Source organism: Penicillium cosmopolitanum (assembly GCF_028827165.1).
Source record: "Penicillium cosmopolitanum strain IBT 29677 chromosome Unknown utg000011l:1.0-3548175.0:1.0-3550911.0, whole genome shotgun sequence".
Classification (NCBI taxonomy): Eukaryota; Fungi; Ascomycota; class Eurotiomycetes; order Eurotiales; family Aspergillaceae; genus Penicillium; species Penicillium cosmopolitanum.
This window is the reverse complement of record NW_026622681.1, coordinates 1,631,780-1,653,220: the sequence shown is the minus strand read 5'-3', so window position 1 is coordinate 1,653,220 and position 21,441 is coordinate 1,631,780. Positions and strand designations below refer to the sequence as shown.

Genomic DNA, 21,441 nt, shown 5'->3' with positions numbered 1-21,441 from the left:
CGAGTATTATTTTCAATATGACCCGCCCAGCAGCCCCCACTCAAATGATCATCCTGCCCATTCAGGAGACATTGTTGATCGGCCAGCCCTCGACGCAGGAAGGCCAAGTGTGGTCACAGATATTGGGCATACTGGAGAAGTTTACAGGCTTCCAGCGTCTGGACTGGGGGCGACACGTGGAAGAGCCTGGACAGGTTCACCTGCATATCGGTGAGAGGCGCCCGAGGGTCTAGAAGGCTCTTGACTGCGTATTTTAGTGAAAGTCAAAAGAAGAAAAAAAGCAATAACCAGTGGCATCGCTGTAGTTCGTGAAAGTCTGCATCAGCACTACGCCTTCCTCGCCTCTCCGGAGTGGCAGCGGGTCGGCGAGAAGTTACGTGCGTTAGAGGTGATGGATTTTGCATCGCTTGTTGTGCGCCATGTGATGATGGAGGAGTTTAGTTCGGGCGAGGGTAAAAGGGCACCGGTGATGGGCACGGCCATCTATCTGACCCCTGACCAAGCGGGGTGGATGAAGACATGGGAGCTGTGGACGACGATTGTGGCAGTGGTGCCTGGATGTATTGGGGTTAGAGGCGGATGGATGGTGGAGCCCGTGGAGAAGCAGCCGGCTTATGTGGTGTTTGTCGGATGGGCAAGTGTCGAGGTACATGACGCGTATCATCAGAGTAGGCACTTTCGCCAGCGGGCAACGATCTTGCGGGAACATAACCAGGGGTTTCGAGAGTATGGACATGTTGCATTCAGAGGGTGTTTGAGTGGTAGGGATAGGGGAAATCTATGATAGTATCATATACATGGGATACTCCGATACTACTATTATGGTATGCTATGCTATGCTATGCTAAGCTACGTAGCCATGGTCAGAAAATTACCAAATGCAAATGGATGTACTGGATGTACTGGATGTAATTTTCAATACGCAGAACAGAACGGGGGGCTCGGGTCCGCCGGCTCCGCTGTAAGAAAATCGTAAACTGGGTATCGCCCAATCAGGTTACGCGGCCACCAGGATCCTCCGCGATGGGCCATGTCCATCTCTCCCCTCTTCTTCTCCTACAAGTCCACCCTCTCTCTCTACTTCACTCCCCTGTCCCCCCCCCCGTGTGCCCTTGAGAACACCTTGGCGACCAAATCCTCACTGCAGGCAAACTTCTCTCTCAACCTTCAATTGACCCCTTTTCGCTGAACCACCCACCGGTCCCTGCCTGTCAGCGCCCTAACTCGGCGCTTCGGCCTTGTCAACCACATTGTTCCTGGCCATTGTCTCCCTTCCATTGGTTGACATCCCAGCTCATTCAAGATCTGGAATCGCCAGCCTCCCCGCTTCGACGGTCCTTAATCGATCCTGGTGGCTGTACCCTGCGGTGGTCGCTGAAACTGCAGATCTCTTGTGTCAGCCGCGCGCATCGGATTCGCAGACGAAACCCCTCGACTTCTTTTTTTGAAGGTGGACAACGTTCCTGCCCTATAATTCTGTCGGTTATTTCTCTGGCAGATTTGCCCCTGCGTCGGCACAAATAGTTTTGGCATCTGGCTCTCCACGTGCAAGTGAAGGAGTTCATGGCTGGTGTCCAGCCTCCATCTATAATGACCGAATTTCGTATCCCTCATCACGGCCCTCCGCCACGGAAACCCCTACCGAATGCCCAACATGGCTACCAATATCAAGCCTACGACGACCCGAGAAACCTTGCGCCTTACTCGGGCAACCCTCAAACCACACACAGCCGAACACGCACAACTTCCTCTCAAGTCCTACCCTACGGCAGTTCCCAGTCTCAACAGTACCAAAACACCCCTCCGCCTCCGAGTGCCCACCCGTCGATGGCGCCCCCTCCATCTTTCGCGCAATCACGCCGCCTATCTACCACTACTACATCCACCAACTCGACCGGCAACCCGATGGCCCAGGGAGACGTGGATATTCGCCGGAGTGCGTCGAACCGATCGGCCAATTCTCAGCTCGGATATGTAGCCCTCATGCGACGACAGAAGGCGACCGTATGGTGTGATCGGGCGCAACCCGAAGATGCTCGCATGCGAGAGCAGGCTCGACGGGATAAAAAGAGAGCCTACCTCGAGGTTCATGGCGCAGGTCGTGCCGGCCACGCCGGCGGCAAGATCAGACATGGCGGCAAAGCCGGCCTGGACTTTTCGTCATCCAACTTGGTGGGCGCAAGTGTGCCTCTCCGTCTAAGTGCCAATGAAGTAGGAGACGGCGATGACGACTCCCACAGCGCCGAAGGTGTCATGATGCACCGCCGAACCGGTAGCGGCCGGAGCTCGATTACCAGCAACCGGTACCCCAGTGGCTACCACCGGCAACAGGGAACTATGGGTAGCAACAGTACTCCTCCGAACGAGAAGAGTGATCTGCCGGAAGTTTCTGAGAATAGGCCTGCCGAAATTCATGAGGAGGAGAAGAGCAGAGTATCTTCTTTGGTGAAGGATGACGCCGCTACAACACACACGGCGAATAGCAGCGAGCAAGAAGACATCGTGGGTGATATGGAGGCCCCGAGTGCGGCTGTTCACGCCGCCCAGAAAGCCAATAAAGCAGATGAACTGCGGCGGCGAGGCAGTGTGGACGAACGGACCACCTCTATGACCAATGTGCGGTTATTCGTTGCTAATCCTGACGACAGCGACTGAGAATACTATATTTCGAAGCTCGAAGCCACCATACTACCCCCTTTTATTCTTCACGCAGCGCCTGTTCTTTTATAGCTTATTTCTACCGTCATTTCCCGTGTCATCTTCTGCTCTATGATCTCCGAGAGTTTTTGATTACTTTCCTCAACGCTGCACATAATACCTCCACTGCTTGAAATGCTATTGTTTCAATTTCACACTGCAGACCTTGAAATTTTACCCCTACTGCCATCGTGTTCATACCCCTGGTTTTCTTGTCTTGGTTCTCGGTGGCCCTTATCAATTCTACAACCGGCGGCCTTATAGCCCTGGCGCTCATCTTTGATTTCTACATATCCCAGCTTCCTTACGCACTTTAGGCTGCAGTTTCAACTGAAACTTTAATTGTATGAGATTTACTATTAATGTTTTTCCCTTGTCCTCGTAGTATGAAGTATACCTTCAGGCACCCCCGGGTAACCATCTCGATTGGGCCCAAAATTGGATTACATAACCTTCTCTTCCACGCGCGACTTCCCCGACGCGTTCTCACGCGTCCCCCGCTGTCACTTCACACTTCACACTTCACACCTCACACCTCACACCGTCACTGAACCTCCTGCCAACTTGATCCTTGGAACCCTTTCGGATCGACTCCAGTCCGACAATCCATTCTTTTCAAGCTATTGTGTTACTCACTCTCACTTTCAATTTCACTTTCCCTTTCCCTTTCCCTTTCAATCCTGACCGGATATATCCGTGACTGTGTCGATTACCTCGTTAACCCTGTTTGCCCGAACCGATGATTTGAACACCGACCGCACCTTCCTCTTTCTCTTCCTCAACACCCAAAGAGACAATCATGAGTCTCTCGCCACTGCCACCATCAACTTCAATCCCTCCGTCACCATCAGCCAGTGTTCGAAAACGTTCTATCCATGAGGTCGACGATCTCGCTGTACCTGAACTTGGTCCAAAGCGGCCTTTGACGAACAAAGAAAACCAGGAAAACCACGATCCTCGAATTGTCGAATCACCCGAGAAGGGACCGACGTCCCCCAAAAAACCCTCCGGCTCGCAGTATCCGACACCTGTTGTTGAGATCCCCACCAGGAGCTGCCCGTCGAAGAGCGCGGGCTCTGCGAGTCCTACTGCCTGTTTGACTGTTGAATGTACAACTGCACAATTGAATTCTGCGCAATCATCGACTACCGCCATGCCCACTCCCGCTTCTAAGAGGCGGAAGCTTTCACCGGCTAGCCAACAAGCCAAACAAGAAGAAAAAGATACCAAGGAGCGCCAGCGCCTAGAGGAAAAGCAACGAAAGGAGGATGAGAAGCGCGCTAAGGCCGAGGAGAAAAAGAAGCGCGATGCTGAACGTGAAGAGGAAAAGCGTTTGAGGGAGGAAGAGAAAAAGGAAGAGAAGAAAAAACGCGACGCCAAGCACGAAGAAGAGAAAAAGCAGCGTGAGGAGAAGAAAAGAGCTAAGGATGAGGAGAAGGCTGCTAAGGATGCTGCCAAAGACGAGGAGAAGAGGAAGAAAGAGGAGGAGAAGTTGAAAAAGGAGAGGGTTAGTACCAGCCATATTTTCTTTCCGACGCCAAAAGGTGCATGCTAACTCCATCCAGTCTCAAATGAGATTGAACAACTTTTTTGCGAAGCCACAGCTGCCCTCTTCAGCATCCTCTACCGTCCCACCATCTCCCAGCAAAAAAGCCCCCAATGGGGATGCCGCTGCCGAGAACCCTCAAACGTCCGAATCCGACTATAAGAAAGCCTTCCCCGAATTCTTTCTCCAATCCCACACGATAGTCGCACCTCCCCATCGATTCGATCGTGATTCTGACGCTTTGAAACATGTCCGTGATACACTTGATGCCGGTTTGAACTCTGTGAATGGCACAAACCAGCAATTCCCGTACCAACCATCTGAGATTTTTCACATGATACCATACCGTCGACGCTGTGGGCGCCAAACTAGCTCCGTCAGAGATATTTTGCAACAGATACAGACTTCAGAGAGTGGATCTCTACCACTTTCCGAGAACCAACAACAGAAACACCAGGCACAGCTACGCAGGATCACGATGAAATCACTCAAATTCGGCGAGGATATCCGTCCCCTTACCAAGGAACCTATACTCGTACCATGCCGGAAACAACAGCTTTGAAACTGTCACGCAATCCATACTACCGCGGTCTCCCAGACACTAATTACGATTATGATTCTGAAGCCGAGTGGGAAGAACCCGAAGAAGGCGAAGACCTTGATTCTGAAGAAGAAGACGAGGGCAGTGACGAGGGTGAAGATGATATGGAAGGCTTTTTGGATGATGAAGACGATGCTCTCGTCGGAGGCAAACGGCGTCTCATTGTTGGCGATCTGGAACCAGTTAACAGCGGCATCCGGTGGGCAACAGACGGCGGCGTGGACGATGACCTCAAACAATACCAGATCGAAACGATCTTAGATGCCGTCAAATTTCCCATTGACCCGTTCTCCACGGTGTATTGGCAGAAGCCCCGTGCTGCCGAGCAGGCCTCGGCAAAGAATAAGGCCACAAATAACCAAGCCAAGGGCGCAAATACCCCATCTATTTTCAAAGTTCCCAGCTCGGACAAGGCGTGTGCTGGTGGTACACTGCCACCGCCGCCAGCAACCAAAGCGAAGCGGCCGTTCCCTCCTGAGCACTTGGAAGAGTTCAAGCAGGTGATCGAAGGCAGTGATCTCAGTAAGATTGGTGTGGTTGAGATCCTCAAGAAGCGGTATGTATTGAAGAATATACAGCATTTAAACCCAGTACTGACGGTTCTCCCAGGTTCCCCAAGGTCTCCAAAGACACATTGAAAGTAACTTTGGACCAGGTTGCAGTCCGCGTTGGCCAGAAGGAGGCGGATAAGAAGTGGGTTTGTCGGTGAATTATTCAATTTCTTATGATCATATGATATATTAGTGCTAGTCTAGTCAGTGGGGGTTTGTTTGGCTGTCAAGATACGGAGTTGGTTGCATATTAACTAGTTATTTGGCGGGCGTTCTGTGTTCTTATCACTTAGCATACATGATGTCCATTATGAATAAAATATTCTGCCTGCCTTGGGTATGAATTTTACTAACTTCCAAACCTTTGCATTCACTATCACTCAAATGTTTAGGTAGACCTTTTCAGTTTCGGCAGATGACCTCGGGAGATAGGTGTATCTGATTGTCCTGTACTCCCAGGTTGTAAATTGAGTATGATGCTGCAGCCAAACTCAAGTTTCTGAATCGAAATACATACAAGGACACGAATGCATTCAAGTTGTTTTAATATACAGTAAGTCTAGTGAGCCTAATGCCGATCTTCTCAGGAACAGTGGAAGCATCGCAAACCTGGCTTATGAGATGATCATCGAGAATAGCAGAACCACAGCAGCTAGCCACACATTCTGGGGCACCTGTCCGGGGGCGTTATTCGCGTACTGAACAAACTCCGTGCTACCCGACTTCGACGACGTCGATGTAGTCGACGGACCATCGCCAGAATCCGAGCCTGACGAAGAGCTTGAACTTGAATTTCCAGTCCCCATATTCAAGCCAGTATGACCCATATCGGGCAGAACCGTGTTATTGTTCGTAACAAGCACGGAGCTTTCCAGACCTTTCTTGTCGAGATAAGCATACGAGCGATGCCCATCTCCCGACCCGGCAGGCGGTTCATAGCATTCCATAGTGATATTGGCAAAGGTGGCGGAGTAATATCCGTGGTCTCGAATATCGGCGGCGTTCCAGTCGATCTCGCCGCCGGCCCAGTCAATAGTACCCTGTGCGTTACTCGCTCGGCCGGCCGGCCAAAGTGAAAGCTGCATGCGAGACGGGGTTTGGGGGTACTCGTATCGGTTGGCAGTGGCATTCCAGGTGGATTTCTTGGTGAGTGTTCGCTTCACCGTTCCGTCTACGGACCATTTTATTGCCTGGGGCGTCCAATTGATCTCGTAGTGATGCCAGCTGGAGTAGGTATTGTCACTGGTCGAAAGTTTGTCCCCATTTGTATCTGGAAATTTCAAGTGTGCTGTCAGAATCTCATCTATGCGATCTATACATTCGTCAATAACGAGGCACAGGTTTCAACTTACAGTTCGTGATTCCTTGGAAATAAAAGTTGGTCTGCACATTCTCCAGGTCAGAGCCCACCCATTCGAAGTCGATCTCATCCTTGACATCAGACATCAGGATAAAGCCAGTGACAACGCCCTTCCCACGACTACTTTTGACATCAGCCGCGATCTTCCCGTACCACATATAGTGTGTGCTAGAAACAAGCGTCCCGACACTATTCTTAGGCATAGTCAAGATGATATTTCCATCCTTCAGCTTGGGAGATCCGGAATATTCCCAGTCCGATTCAGATGCATTGCCCAGATACTTCGTGTTCAGAGCAGCGTTGTCAAGATTTGGCCAGGAGAAGGTTCGATTCTGGCCCACGGCCTTGGGAGTACAGGCATCCAGGGAGTATGACATTCGGGGATCACATCCGCCGAGGCAGTAGGTGCCAGTGCCACAGGTCCCTTCCGAGCAGCAGGGATATTCCTTGGGGCAGGACTTCGAAGTGCTGCATGAAGGGGGGTCGGAAGCTGCGAGTGCAGACCCGGCCATGAGGCCGAGCAAAATGTACAAGATCACATGCATCGCGGCATGTAACGACGAACGGTCGTTTTTGTAGAAAATGAGTGGCAGAGAGTTGGATTAAAGAAAGTGGAACTTGAATGAAAGTTGAAGGAATGAATGGTTCATGAATAATCGAGAAAGTCGATCCCTGATGTGAACTCTGCGCATATTAAACAATTGAGATCGGGGTCAGCCCGATCTGAGCCTAATACGTCCGTACAGTCCAGTGGCACTGGGCGTCAGGCTGCCTACGGTTAGGGCCGAAGTCCTCCATAACTATCAAGAACTACCCACTACCGACTAAAAATAGGCGGCTGAGCCATTGCCCAGATACTTGGGTGTAATTTTCATTCTTTGGAGCAGGGGTGTTACTGATCGAATGATTGCATTGATTCAGTCGTTGACCAATATGGCCCTTTTCGCATGGGGAAAAATGCAATTCGAAATAAATTATGTTTCAATACAAGTAGACCTTTATCCTGTAAACGTTCCTCTTCCATCGAAACCCCTAAGGTTTCTGACTGGTAGTTACTGTGAATTTATAGAAACATAGATTTTTGACTGCAAACCGCATGGGCTACTGAAACAGAGTGGTCCAGGTGCAATCTTCGATACGTATCAAGGTTGTTTGGATTGAGCAGATTCTATGATTTTTCGTTTGTAATAAAAACAAATTCCTATTCTGGAAAACTGTTCAAAGATAAAAAATAATACATAACAATAGAAACCGTAGAAATCCAAAAAAACGCCAATAAAATTGACTCCAACAACTATGCAACATACCCCCCTTCATGCTGGAAGCCAAAATCGCCCTTCTTGATACACGAAGCCTTTCAATTTGCCGCAATGTTGATCGGAAACTGGACTTCTAATATGCGCGTCTGTGTCTAGATAGAAATAGAATCAGTTAGAATGGTCATCGGTCGTTATTCAAATTGTGTAACATTGAATTTACCTTTTTGGGACCGCCCTTGAAGCCTAATCGCACCTCGAGCTTATATGAGCGGTTGATGTTACATGTTTCGAAAGTGGGAGTGATGTCAGTCGGTAGAGATAGCGATCCCCATGAATCATCTGATAGAGTCATCGCATTGTTAACGGGCATTTCGGCGAGGCATATCCCCAGATTCAGATTGCTCAATGTCCGCAAAGTTCGGAATAGATGTTGAACTTGAGACTGAGCCCCGACTCGAGTCACGGTTTTTTGAATGAGCATGACTTGGTAGTCATTGAGAATAAGCACATCCTGGCTGGTAGGATCGGCTTGGGTAACATGCACCTTTATTGGTACACGTTGACCTAGGGCAAGATGTCCTCCCCGAGCAAGCTCTATGGCAACCCCGTAAGCTGGTGTCGACTTGTTGTCTTTCTCCATGTGGCGAAAGGTAACTTCTCGCTGGTGGATGATGGATTGTGAAGGTTTATGTGGGCTGGTGGTAGGGTAGAAGAATATCTGGCGAGATTTCTTCATGACGTGTTTGAAGATCCCACCGATTTTGACGCTTGCATCGAGCGAATACACAATTTCAGCGTTGCTGGATGAATCGCCTGTAGAAGGCGGGAGATGACCCCGGAGTGACTGGCTCTCATTGACTTTGAAATCAGACCATTCTGTCAAAGATTTCTTCCCGGAGTGTTGGTCAAAGTGGATCTGATAGGATTCAGAATCCTGGGACAACTAGCACGATTTGGTTAGCTATGAAGCTGTCACTTCAAATAGTCGAAAATGGGACTTACTGGTAGAGAAAATGGAAAGGCATATTGTTTAGGCCCCATGGTCCTCGACTTAGAGCTTCGAACATCGAGCTCCGTAGATTGGGGAAAGACTTGATGTGTTGTTTGAAAGAACTGCGAGGCAATTAGTTTACTACTTCCCATACTCAAAAATGCAAAGTCTTACTTGATGAGATTGGCTGTGTCTTGTGCCGTCTAGCCTGGAGATTGAGCGTCCGGAAAGAGTGACTGATATCTGCGAGATATCCACTGGAGCCTTGAGCTCAAGAATAACATGCCCGATAAGATGATCAGTAGGCGCAGATTTTGGCTTGTCTTTATCCTGGTGAAGTTGGAGTGCTATGGTAGGCACTGAAAAGAAAGGATTCAATATGCAAGACATGGTACAAAAAGGTATCGGACGCCAGCGCCTGTTGATAACAAGGGTGTGCCTTTATTGGGGCCTTGGTTTAACCTCTGCGATTTGATATGGGCAGACAAGAAGTTCCGGTGGATTGGAACTGAATTCAAAATGGAGGAGAGCTCAATTTGAATTATTGAAGCTAGTATGTCGATCTTGACAGCCACCATAAATGCATTGTGGGCGATGGGCCCTAAAAGTGAGTAGAAAAGAACCATATTTTTTGGGTGTGCAGACTTAGTAACTACGACTATTTTTACCCGGCTTCGGTAGGGTAACAATGGAAAGAAAATATAATAAACAGGCTAGGAGTGGCAGTGTTTCAATTGGAAAAGGTTAACATGAAAGCGAGCCAGGAATACTGTATTTGCAGGGCTAGGCAGACCCACGCCAATCGGCATCTCCGATATCACCGTTTCCGAATTGATAACCCTTGTGCGGATACCTTACGTTAAAATTTCAGGGCTGAGTGTAGCTCGATCTCTTAACGTTCACTAGGCGGAAAATAATTGTGGATCTTGGCTCACTACTTCGTATCCCAGACATAACTAGCCCACGTTAAGTTTTTTTGCTGTTCGGCATAAGGCTGGGGCGGGGCGGGCCATGCCGATTGGTTCGGCATATGAGCGGGGCTACCACTATCCAATCAAGACTCCCCAGCGACTGATGTATAGTTACAAGTCCGCGAAGTTGATGAAAATAGAGTCTTCGTGCCATGTGGTTCCGTTTCAGTGCACAGCCTTTGTCTGAGCCTCAAATCGAAGATGGACTGTATTTACTCTCAGTCCACGTGCTCCTTCCAACGGTTTGCTTTTTCCCCCTTTACGCTGATCTCGATTTTGCCTACTCCAGTCGATTTCAAGTTCAAACCTTGGAATATACTATCAAGGAACACCTCGCCAGAACGGTGCTTCTGGGCCAAAAGTCATGGATCAGCATTCAGATCAAAGCTACCCACTCTCTCTCTACCCAGGGCCAAGAGATAATGCTTCGGTCAGTAACTATTCCGGGGAAGAGAATGTTCGGTTTTTGGTAAGTGACATCTCATCCATGGATTCAAGTTTCACTAGAAACTTCGAAGTCAGCACCGGCCGAGAAAACACCATGACCCGTCAGGATAATATCGTCTCACTATATCACAGGGAGAAAATGAGCAGGACGGTTCCTCGCACCCAAGAAGACCGCCGTCTTACCACTCCGGGGCCAGTTCTCCTTCGACAGAGGTCTCCCGAGGATATAGCCTGGTTGAGAGATACGCACAAGACAACGGTGGAAACCCTTTCGAAGATGACACAGACGAGACTGGTCGAGGACCTCATGAAGGTCCAACTGCGATGCCTAGCTATACACATGAGCCCATATCAGCAGGGTGGCAGCATCGTCAAGAACGTGGTGCTAGCCGACTGCGACGGTATCCCACACGCAAAATCAACTTGATCCAAGGCACAGTCCTGAGCGTCGACTATCCGGTCCCTAGCGCGATTCGAAACGCAATCGAGCCGAAATATATGAATGACTCGGGCAGCCCGCCTGAGGAGTTCACCCACTTGCGATGTAAGTCTTGTTGAACACAACTTGAAACAAATACCTTCAAGCACATGCTGAGTTAGGCTCATATTCCAGACACGGCGGCGACTTGTGATCCTGACGAATTCAATCTTCGCAATGGCTATAATCTCCGCGCAGCGATGTATAATCGTTATACGGAGCTACTGATAGCCATTACTTACTACAATGAGGACAAAGTCCTCACTGCCCGCACACTCCATGGAGTAATGCAAAACGTCCGCGATATCGTCCAGTTGAAGAAGACCGAGTTTTGGAACAAAGGAGGACCGGCGTGGCAAAAGATCGTGGTATGCTTGGTGTTTGACGGCATTGGGCCATGTGATAAAGAGACACTGGATGTGCTGGCAACTGTTGGCATCTACCAGGATGGGGTCATGAAACGGGATGTTGATGGCCGAGAGACGGTTGCTCATATTGTTCGTTTGAATTGTCATATTCCTGGCTTTCTACTACCAAGGCTTTTTAAAAGACTGACATCGTTATAGTTTGAATATACAACTCAGCTTTCTGTCACCCCAGCACAGGAACTTATTCGCCCAAGGACCGGAGACGAATCAGCAAAAAATCTACCACCAGTCCAGATGATCTTTTGTCTGAAACAGCAGAATAGCAAAAAGATCAACTCCCATCGCTGGCTATTTAATGCGTTCGGTCGGATTTTGAATCCAGAGGTTTGTATTCTTATTGACGCAGGAACCAAGCCGGGCACCAAGTCTCTGCTTTATTTATGGGAGGCATTTTACAATGATAGGAACCTCGGAGGTGCTTGTGGAGAGATCCATGCCCTCTTGGGACGACGCTGGGAGAAGCTCCTAAACCCCATCGTGGCTGCACAAAACTTCGAATACAAAATCTCCAATATCCTGGATAAGCCACTGGAGAGTGTCTTTGGCTACGTGAGTGTCCTTCCGGGAGCTTTCTCGGCGTACCGATACCGGGCCATCATGGGTCGGCCCCTGGAGCAATACTTTCATGGCGACCATACTTTATCTGCAAGGCTCGGACCAAAGGGGATTGAGGGTATGAATATCTTCAAGAAGAACATGTTTCTTGCAGAGGACCGGATTCTTTGCTTCGAACTCGTAGCAAAGGCCGGGTTCAAATGGCATTTGACATATGTGAAGGCCTCCAAGGGTGAGACGGATGTCCCTGAAGGTATGAATTCTCCTGTGCGGATTGCACCCTTTATGAGAGTTGGCATACTGATTGAAAGATTTTAGCACCCGCTGAGTTTCTTGGGCAGCGACGACGATGGCTCAATGGATCATTTGCGGCCGGTCTTTACTCCATCGTGCATTTCACTCGAATCTACAAAAGTGGCCACACCCTAATTCGGTTGGCCTGGTTGCATGTGCAGCTCATCTACAATCTTCTCCAGCTAGTCATGACTTGGTTCTCCCTCGGTAAGCTACATTTAAGACACCCGGCTCACGAAGCTAGCACTGACGATACTGAAAGCATCTTACTGGTTAACGACCTCGGTGATTATGGACATTGTTGGCGTTCCTGGTTCATCAAACAAAAATCACGGTTGGCCATTCGGAAATGACGTGACGCCGATTGTCAACAATGTTATCAAGACAACATACGTGATTGTTCTCATCCAGCAATATGTACTGGCACTGGGTAATCGACCAAAAGGGTGAGTGGGCCTGCGACAGTGCTCTGAGGTACTACCGGCAGCCGCATAGCGGGTTTTGATGATAGCTAACCTGGATTCCAGATCAAAATTTGCATATTTGCTGGCCCTAGTCTATTTTGCTATCATTCAGATGTATATTCTTGTTCTTTCATTCTATTTGGTGGCGCAAGCATTCTCGGGTGGAAGTCTGGGTCTCGATACCGATAATGGGCTCGGTGGCTTTTTATCTTCTCTATTCACTTCGACCAGCGGCTTGGTTTTAATCGCCTTGGTTTCGACATATGGCATCTATGTTATTGCCAGCATTCTCTATGCTGACCCATGGCATATGATCACCTCCTCCTGGGCCTACTTCCTCGGGATGCCCTCTTCGATCAACGTGTTGATGGTGTATGCTTTCTGCAACTGGCACGATGTATCCTGGGGGACCAAGGGGTCTGACCAAACATCTGCCCTCCCCTCAGCACATACTCACGCTGCATCCGATACATCATCTACAAATTTTGTCGAGGAAGCTGATCAACCGCAGGCAGATATCGATACCGAATTTGAACTAACTGTCAAGCGAGCCTTGACACCATTTAAGCCGGCAGTAGAGGAAGAAAAGGGAGACATGAGTGATTCTTACAAGACTTTCCGCACTAACTTGGTGCTTTTTTGGAGTCTGTCCAATGGATTATTGGTGCTCTTGATCAACAATGCTTCGGTGACCAACCTATGTCTGACGGTGATTAACCCCTTTCTTTGATTTGATAGAGCCGGGGCGCTCCTTTGCTCTAATAATATAGAGCTTTGTGCTGATATTGTTTCTAGAGTACATCTACTACCCGAACAGCATGGTACTTCAAGGTTATTCTCTTGGTTACTTCTGGCCTATCAATATTTCGCTTCCTTGGGGCACTATGGTTTCTGGGCAAAACTGGTGTTTCGTGTTGCTTTTCTCGCAAGTAAATCAATCAACCAGAAAAGACTTGAGTTTCATAACTTTTTGGGAGTTGGGTCGGGCTGGTGTTCTACCAATAATATTTGTATCATTAGAAAATGAAATTGTTTTATTTGACAGTACTGAGATAGTTTACATACCCTGGTTTAATTAGTAATTCTTCTAGTATTTGTATCTTGCCCGCGGTTTTTAAGCTAGCAACGGCGTCGAGTATTTTAACGCATCAGTATTTGTTGGTGTATTTGCTAGTTATAACTTAAGGACCACATGTCAAGTACATCATAAATGAGCTATCGTAAACTCTCTGTTTAAGCCAAGAAAGAACCATTGCTCTTCGCCAGAATTTCATCGTAGTAAGGCTGAAAAGCCAACCACCCCTTATCTGGACCACCCACATTCTTACGCGAGTACTCAGCCTCATCCTCATCGATTAGAATCTTTTTATATCCACCTGCCGCAGCAGCATCGGCAAGAAGCTGCACCTGACAAGTCTTGTCAAGGCTAATGAACTGGCTTCGCTGTCAGTGTCTGTTTGTATAGGTGGAGAGACAGTTAGAGCTTACCCAGAAGGCAGCCTCGTCAACAGATCTACCAACGGTAAGGAGGCCATGGTTTTGCAGAATAAGGGCTTTGCAGCTTCCGAGGGCTCCGGCAATCCGATCGCCTTCCTCCGGATCTAGGACAACGCCGTTGAAACTGTCGTATACTGCATGGTCCTTATAAAATCGCAGGGAGTCCTGGGTTAGCATTTCTAAGGGACGCCCAAAGGCGGCGAAAGCTTTGCCATGAATACTGTGGGCGTGACAAGCGGCATGAACATCAGGGCGATTTTTGTGGATAGCGGCATGGATCGTGAATGCAGCAGAATTGATCGGCTCGTCACCCTCAACTACCAAACCCTCTTCATCGACGAGAATGAGGTCGGAAACTTTGATCAGGGAGAAGTGCATAGAAAGGGGGTTCAGCCCTTCGACGAGATTATCGTTAGCTAACTTCTGACAACAGGCTTTCTGCTATGATCAAAGGGACCTACAAAAGTGATCGGTTAGGATAGGGTCCCGGACGGAGATGTGACCGGCAATACCCTCATCGAAGCCTCGGTCGGCAAAAACACGGAAGGCAGCGGCAAGATGTTGCTTCCGATAGAGACGCTCCTCTTCAAGGCTAGCAAACTTGGGGTATTCGCGGATCTTCAGGAGCCTGCCATCCTTGGCTCTGCCGAGTGACTGAACCTCTTGAGCTTCTGGGCGGCCCTCCGTCTTGTTGGTGGAAAGGAGGCCTTTGGACGGCAAGGTGCTCGTTTGGACAGCTTGTGTGAGGGAGGGGGCCATGTTGACGTTTGTGAAGGTGTTTAATTGATTTCCTGGGCCCCGGGGGCTTGGGTTGTTATTGGTATCAATAATAATGATCGTCAAGTTTGGGTGATCGTAGGCCAAGAACTTGAAGGAATCAATTTGAAGGACGCCCATTAATATATAAGATTTCTGCCACCCTCATCCCAACGCAGTATCGATCTCCGATGGTGCAACGTGATCCCAACAACGGAACAGAACGCCCCTGCGGTAGTCCAACCCCTCATCGATAATGGATCTCACAAATCGGATTTCCATGCAGGCACCATAGGTAGGCCAGTTCCCGTCCAGCGAATGGATACAAGCCAATTATAATAGGCCAAGTATGGCAAAAGGGGATTCAATTGGTTGGTTCAAGACCCGAGGTATAATTCTGGGACAGAATTTGGATAACTTTTCTTTGGAAGCCGGAAATATGTACCCCGCATCGGAAAACTGTGCTACTTGAACCCCAGAAACAAAGCTCGGGGATCACCCCGAGAGTCCCAAGCCCCAAATTTCAAGGTTCCCAGGATCGCTTCCAGAGATCCCCGGTTTCCAAAGCTCCCAAATATTGAGTAGTCGCATATTACCTCCAGGAGACGTATGAATAAGTAGCGAACTTGATCGAGACTGTAAGATTAATAATTATATGTTCTCTATTGGGTCAGCTGTTACTTAGCAGCTTCAGTACCCACAGAGCGGTTGATCATTGATCCATCATGAAATGGATTATCCATTACTGAATGATCGGCCAGTGAACTATGAAAGGAAAGAATCTTCAATTCAACTTAGACCATGAGGTGTTTGGTATATCTCGGGCTCATTGTGGATTTCTGGCTAACGTTGGAGAAAAAAAGAACAAAAGAAAGTTGTGCAAAAGGTACGTACGCAACTTTGTTAAATGAAATACTATCTGCATTATGGAATGGCAGAGCCTCATAGAAAATTTGGTGCGGAGACACAGATTTGAATTCGCATCTCAATATTTGACATTGAGTCGGAGGGAGGACTTCGACATTTGGCCAAACGCAATGCCATTAAGATCCCGCAGCCAGGCAATCGCGGGTGTATCGGCCATTTGGGCAACATCCGATCCCTACCGCTTAAAGAACGAACATTCGTATAGAATCCTATGTACCGAAGTGGGATATCTAATGGCCTTTTCGTGGTATTGTGGCCTGAGAGATCAGGCCAAAGATTTGCTTTGCCACACGTAGATATTATTAAATAACCTCTGGAACTCCACTAGCTTAATCACTGCCCAGGTGAGTCTGGACCTATACATAAATATACTCATTGAGTCTAAGCCTCCTAGGCGACCCCATCCTTAAAAAGCCGCGGCGGCTGAAACAGCAACTTGAAAGGTCCACCTCCAGGCATACCACATTCCGAGGTTATCATGTCCACTGTAGTGCTACTAGTACATGTTAGTATTCTATGACTATACTATAGCACATATAGTAAGCCCCACTTGTTCCAATGTTTTGATTCATTGAATGGCGATTCAGTCCGCGGGCCCCGGGCTATGAACCATAATCGTAGATATGGCATTTCCACAACACGCCACGTGCCGAAGTGGACAATTGGATAAGACCCTTAGTGGAGGCCGCTTAATAATAAACCCTCATAAAGGAGACACCGAACCAATCCCGATGTATAACCCGACTTGTGGGTCTCTTGGCGTTCGATTTTTCTCCGCCTCGTTGTTCCATGGCTTGGCACCCAGGGGACTTATTTATTAATAGCTTCCGCCCGGCTCTATCCTGGCGAGCTCTGCCATAGCCACCATAGCCACATCGGAGTATACTCACATTTATTGCGCAGAGAATCCTTAAGTACTTCCAATTCAATCCATTTATCACACATATCATCGTTTTCCATAGTACGATGAGATAAATGATGCCCATCGCGATACACAATCATGCAGCCGGTGGAAGATGATCATCACTCACCCTATCCCGTTCCGGCGGTATGCAATCCTCTCTCGGTCAAGATTAGCTTGGCTTTGTCAGTCATTCATCCTGCTAATTTTCCGTCGTTTCAACTCTAGTGTGATAATTGCCATACGCGAAAGGTAAGATGACATAGTTGACTGATTTGTTGTGTGCATATGCAGGGCTGACCATAAGCCAACTTGAAGGTCCGTTGCGATCGAGGAATCCCATGTAGCAATTGCCAAGATCAAAATGTATCTTGCTTGAGACAACGAAGCAGACGGCGGCTCCCAAAAAGAATTCAAAACACGCCGGCAACGACGGATCACACGCAGCCACATCCCCCAAGTTTGGTATTCTCAGCGGAGACTCCCAAAATATCTCCCCATTCACAATTCCACGATGATCATTCAAGTGGGGATGGTCATACATGCGATGATGTACCGATAGATATCGCTACAGGAACACCAGGAGTGGGCGTAACCCGTTCAGAGCCACCTGTGTCGGCGGCTAATGAAGTGGCTACCTGGGTTTCACCCATGAGACCCATTGAAATCGAATTCAATCTTCCGGGAGGCAAGGCCTTTTTTCAGCAAGGACTGATCCGCCAAGCCCAGCAAGTCTTGGAGTCTGCCCTGGTCAATGCGACGCAGACCGTGCCTGTGTCCAAGACAGGGCTAGCTCTCGATAAGGAGAGGTTCGAGTCTTTGGAGTGGATATCGCCGGAATTTCTTACATGGATGTTGCAAGGTATGCGCGTCCCTCCTGTTTATCATGAATTATAGTGAAAAAAGATGCCCTAACATATGTTGTTCTGATGAATAGACATTGGAAGCGCGAAGGGCGGGTCGTTTGTCTGGGATTATTTTAAACACGTATCCAAGTCGAGCTTGAAGCATATGGGCTTGAGCTTGCTGTCAAATCAGGTATCACCAGATGAAAGGGATATTTTCACAGTCTGTTTGAGTGCCGCCGCGCACAAGTTCCTGGTCACCATGCTTGCGAGTGGGGAGCATGATGATGAACTCACCGACCATCTGCAACAAAGGTTGTTGAATTATAAACGAGCTGCTCTGGCAGCTTTGGATCGGATCCGGCTCATGACCACCCCATCCCTCTCTCTACTACAGGCTATTTTGTGCGGTGTAGGTCTCTGTCCTCAAGTTAGCTACGAGCCTTACTCTTCAGTCTGACCTGATAAAATAGATATTCATTCACCAAGGATCCGGGAACGCGCGGTTCGCTTACGATTTAACTCGGACTGCATGCCGGCTTGCTACTGACCTAGAGCTTCATCTGAATCCCTCTCGACATGGAAGGGGCTCCAGGACAGAAGAGGAATCTTTCTGTTTGCTGTGGTGCTACATGTTGGATAAAAACTACGCATGGAAGTTTGAACCTCGTCGATGGTACTTCGACCCCGAACCAGGAGTTATTGATCAACATGTCGACGGCACAATTTCGGAGCTGCTCAACATTTATCTCATTATGGCTCAAGTACAAGATGAAGCTCTATCGCTGTCGAAGACTATCGTTTTTGCCGAATCGCGATCGGCCCAACACACATTGCCCAACTCCACTGAGTTTCTGTTAACGAAAATGGAAAAAGTGCGCCAACGAATTGAACAGGTCCGTTATACAATTTTCCATAGTCGTTTCAACCTCCGAGTCCCTATCCGCCTCTTCTAGAAAAAGTTCGAAACTCACCGCGTCACTATAGATAGCATCAGCATCCCCGACCTGCTGGAAGGGCCTCGAACCTGCCAACGAAATCGCCGCACTTCAATTTGCCCATAATTCGATTCGCACCATGTCTCTATATCTAGTATCCGAACAATCACAAGGGCAGGCCCTCGGCTTTGGTGATTTAATTCTCCGATCTGCTCGTCAAGAATTGTCATCGTTGGTGGCCATCTGTCTTATCAGTGAAAAGAATCGCGCCGTCGGCTTCTTGCATTGGTCAGTTGCTCTCTTTTTAGACAACCTCTGGCTGGCCTCGAAAGAATGGCACTGACTAACGTCTACGGCAAATAGGACCCTAATTTACTATCCGTTAACCGCTTGGTTTATTCTCTTTTGCAACACCGTCACTAGCTCCCACCGCGAGGACCTGAACCTACTTAAAACGTTGGCAACGGTTCTGATGCCAAATGTCTCCCTCAGTCACCCAATCACCGTCATAAAGCAGCTTTGTGAGGATTTCATAGCACTATCGCAATCCCATTTCGCCATCTCGGAGGGCGATGCAGGTGTCGGAGTTGAGAACCCTTCGTCCTCCTTTCAAGCCCAATCGCTGTGGCGTAATGTTGGTTCTAATCAGGCTGCCATCGCACCGATAGCTGCCAATAATGCCGCTCCTTTAACGTCGGATATATATGAGATGTGTGCTACCAACGAAACCGAGGACTCCGCTGCCTTTGATCTGTTATTTTCGAACCCTTTGGCTCTGGACTTCCCCGGAGATATTTTTCATTTTGATACCTCTTGAGCCGCAATAACTTCAATCTTCAAACGAAGAAACCTTCACAATATCTCGCTCTACGGTAGTGATAATAGGTGGATAAAAGCTCATTTGATAGCTATCTGCTTCTTTTCTTTCAACTAGACTTCACAAAAAGAAATCGTGAAACTAATCCCCTTCCTGATTATACAGACTCCGATCCTGCAGTGACATCCTCACTCTTCGGGGGCCATTTGACACGTTTATCTGCACGAACATAGAGATTGTTCGGTCTGATCAATTGAAACATGGGATCATATTCAATTGGCCCATCACCATCACGAGAAAACTTGTATCTGTATATGAGTTTGGGAAGGAAAACCTTGATCTCCTGAAGCGCAAAATTGAAGCCGATGCACATCCGCTGCCCAGTGGCGAATGGGATGTATGCAGCCTTGTGTCTAGATCTCACTTCTTCGGTATCCCATCTATCAGGATTGAATCTCTGGGGATTATCCCACAGTGCCGGGTTATTGTGGATATGATGCAGTGCCGGAATCACTACTGCATCCTTTGGTAATCTGTAACCCCCTGGGAGAATCATATCGATTTTGGCGGTTCGACCGGGCTGAAAGGATGGGTTATGCCGGCGCTGAGTTTCCTTTATGTATTTATCAAGGAAATCAAGACGGTCGGTCACATCGGCAGTAATCTCGGTATTTTCATCGATATCATTATCAATGAGCTCCTGAAGGAGTCTTTCTTGCATCCCAGGATATGTCACAAGTCCATAGATAAGCCAAGAAAGAAGCGAGCTTGTGGTTGTGAATCCGGCACCAGTTGCCACGACAAGTGCCCACACTAAGCTAGACTTGGGCAATTTCTCTCCTTTGTTGTCGGTCGCACGAATAGCATAATCTATAACAATGTTAATTTTTGGGAAGTAATTTGGTTAGAAAATTCAAACTTACCAACCATATTTGACGCCTTGAGTGCTGCATCCTGGAGAGGGAGGTCTTCGACACCACCCCGTGCCGCTTGTTCAATAGATTGCTCTACCATTTGTTCGACACGAGATTTCACCCGCCGCAGCCTCTGGGGGTCTCCAAATGGTAGTCGGCCATACCAATCACCTTTAGAGGTCACCTTCTTATTCAAAGTCAGGATCTCAGCGATTAAATGGACCATTTCATGTAATGGAGCTTCAGTTGTGTTGAAATGCTCAAAGTCCAAGCCAAGGGTCAGTTTCCCAACTGCTTGCGACCCTAGCTTCAACATATAGTGGTAGACATTCCAAGATTCGGCTTTTTCATCGAAGGCATCGAACACTTTGAATGCATCTTCAACGGTTTTCTGCATCGTTGGGGCATAATGACGCACTGCCTTTGGACCGAGAGCGGGAGGTAGAAATTTATGAGCAATCTTCCACTCAGGTGTATCTGTATCTCCAAGGAAAACCCCGGCGGCTGGCGTTTTCAGAGCAGACAGTGGATGCGCTTCGTTGATTCTTTTCGTGAAAAAGTCAGACTCTGCGAAAACAATAGCAGAGATTTCGGGGTCGTTGGTTTGATAAGTTGTTCTTCCCATATTTGTCGTCTTTATCAATGGCCCGTATTGCTCGAAAAGACGCTGGTGATTACCAAGGTGATCCGGATAAACCTCGAAGTAGTTTCCAACATAAGGTAGACCAGTCGGCCCAGGTGGATCACGAATACCATGGCCATCAATTGTAATGGCCACGGGATCCAACGATGAAGTTATATCCGAAACATCAGACAGATATTTACTGTCCTGACTCTGAAATTCAATTCCTAAGTAATCTTTAGCCAAGGGTTCTTCTTGTTCACATTTGAAGGGACTAAGTAATATTGAATGAATGCCTGTACTCACCTTTCGGCTCAACGATGGCAAAATGTGCGGCCACAAGATGTTTGAGCTCATTTAGCTGCGCACGAGAATCGACTTCAATGGGTCTCGCGGTTGAGACTTCATCACCTAGAAGGTGGAACTTTTGGAGGGTCATAGTGAGATAGTTGCGGACTCGCTGATGTACAATGATTTTTTTTTCTGAGGGAGTATTTGATTTAAATACAGAAACACTTCGAGGCCGGACAAATTTCTATGCTCCAACGCAATCACATCAGATCGTCAAATTAGCCTTGGTAA

The 21,441-nt window shown here is 48.1% G+C and overlaps 9 protein-coding genes across 9 annotated transcripts; 5 read left to right on the top strand and 4 right to left on the bottom strand.

Annotated features, from left to right (window-relative positions):
- Window positions 1-44: 44 nt before the first annotated feature.
- N7509_012111 (uncharacterized protein) lies at window positions 45-1,189 on the top strand (the record flags this gene model as incomplete). The annotated part of the gene is made up of 4 exons (XM_056636748.1): window positions 45-210; window positions 258-668; window positions 927-961; window positions 1,013-1,189. The coding sequence occupies 4 exons, from the start codon at window positions 45-47 to the stop codon at window positions 1,187-1,189; spliced, it is 789 nt and encodes a 262-aa protein (XP_056482778.1).
- A 401-nt stretch (window positions 1,190-1,590) lies between these two features.
- N7509_012110 (uncharacterized protein) lies at window positions 1,591-2,655 on the top strand (the record flags this gene model as incomplete). The annotated part of the gene is made up of 1 exon (XM_056636747.1): window positions 1,591-2,655. One exon carries the CDS (start codon window positions 1,591-1,593, stop codon window positions 2,653-2,655), a length of 1,065 nt encoding a protein of 354 aa, XP_056482777.1.
- Window positions 2,656-3,496: 841 nt separating this feature from the next.
- Window positions 3,497-5,553, top strand: N7509_012109 (putative chromatin assembly factor 1 subunit A; the record flags this gene model as incomplete). Its single annotated transcript, XM_056636746.1, has 4 exons — window positions 3,497-4,204; window positions 4,263-4,599; window positions 4,647-5,400; window positions 5,454-5,553. 4 exons carry the CDS (start codon window positions 3,497-3,499, stop codon window positions 5,551-5,553), a joined length of 1,899 nt encoding a protein of 632 aa, XP_056482776.1.
- A 456-nt stretch (window positions 5,554-6,009) lies between these two features.
- Window positions 6,010-7,300, bottom strand: N7509_012108 (uncharacterized protein; the record flags this gene model as incomplete). Its single annotated transcript, XM_056636745.1, has 2 exons — window positions 6,010-6,707; window positions 6,748-7,300. The coding sequence occupies 2 exons, from the start codon at window positions 7,298-7,300 to the stop codon at window positions 6,010-6,012; spliced, it is 1,251 nt and encodes a 416-aa protein (XP_056482775.1).
- An 812-nt stretch (window positions 7,301-8,112) lies between these two features.
- On the bottom strand, window positions 8,113-9,055 carry N7509_012107 (uncharacterized protein; the record flags this gene model as incomplete). The annotated part of the gene is made up of 3 exons (XM_056636744.1): window positions 8,113-8,166; window positions 8,235-8,957; window positions 9,017-9,055. The coding sequence occupies 3 exons, from the start codon at window positions 9,053-9,055 to the stop codon at window positions 8,113-8,115; spliced, it is 816 nt and encodes a 271-aa protein (XP_056482774.1).
- A 1,507-nt stretch (window positions 9,056-10,562) lies between these two features.
- Window positions 10,563-13,372, top strand: N7509_012106 (chitin synthase; the record flags this gene model as incomplete). Its single annotated transcript, XM_056636743.1, has 7 exons — window positions 10,563-10,824; window positions 10,863-10,967; window positions 11,037-11,398; window positions 11,468-12,137; window positions 12,203-12,385; window positions 12,441-12,624; window positions 12,706-13,372. The coding sequence occupies 7 exons, from the start codon at window positions 10,563-10,565 to the stop codon at window positions 13,370-13,372; spliced, it is 2,433 nt and encodes an 810-aa protein (XP_056482773.1).
- A 503-nt stretch (window positions 13,373-13,875) lies between these two features.
- On the bottom strand, window positions 13,876-14,898 carry N7509_012105 (class II aldolase/adducin family protein; the record flags this gene model as incomplete). The annotated part of the gene is made up of 3 exons (XM_056636742.1): window positions 13,876-14,076; window positions 14,131-14,534; window positions 14,601-14,898. The coding sequence occupies 3 exons, from the start codon at window positions 14,896-14,898 to the stop codon at window positions 13,876-13,878; spliced, it is 903 nt and encodes a 300-aa protein (XP_056482772.1).
- A 2,476-nt stretch (window positions 14,899-17,374) lies between these two features.
- On the top strand, window positions 17,375-19,323 carry N7509_012104 (fungal specific transcription factor domain-containing protein; the record flags this gene model as incomplete). Its single annotated transcript, XM_056636741.1, has 5 exons — window positions 17,375-17,585; window positions 17,661-17,980; window positions 18,042-18,464; window positions 18,556-18,794; window positions 18,870-19,323. The coding sequence occupies 5 exons, from the start codon at window positions 17,375-17,377 to the stop codon at window positions 19,321-19,323; spliced, it is 1,647 nt and encodes a 548-aa protein (XP_056482771.1).
- Window positions 19,324-19,480: 157 nt separating this feature from the next.
- On the bottom strand, window positions 19,481-21,298 carry N7509_012103 (cytochrome P450; the record flags this gene model as incomplete). The annotated part of the gene is made up of 3 exons (XM_056636740.1): window positions 19,481-20,193; window positions 20,247-21,086; window positions 21,166-21,298. The coding sequence occupies 3 exons, from the start codon at window positions 21,296-21,298 to the stop codon at window positions 19,481-19,483; spliced, it is 1,686 nt and encodes a 561-aa protein (XP_056482770.1).
- Window positions 21,299-21,441: the final 143 nt, after the last annotated feature.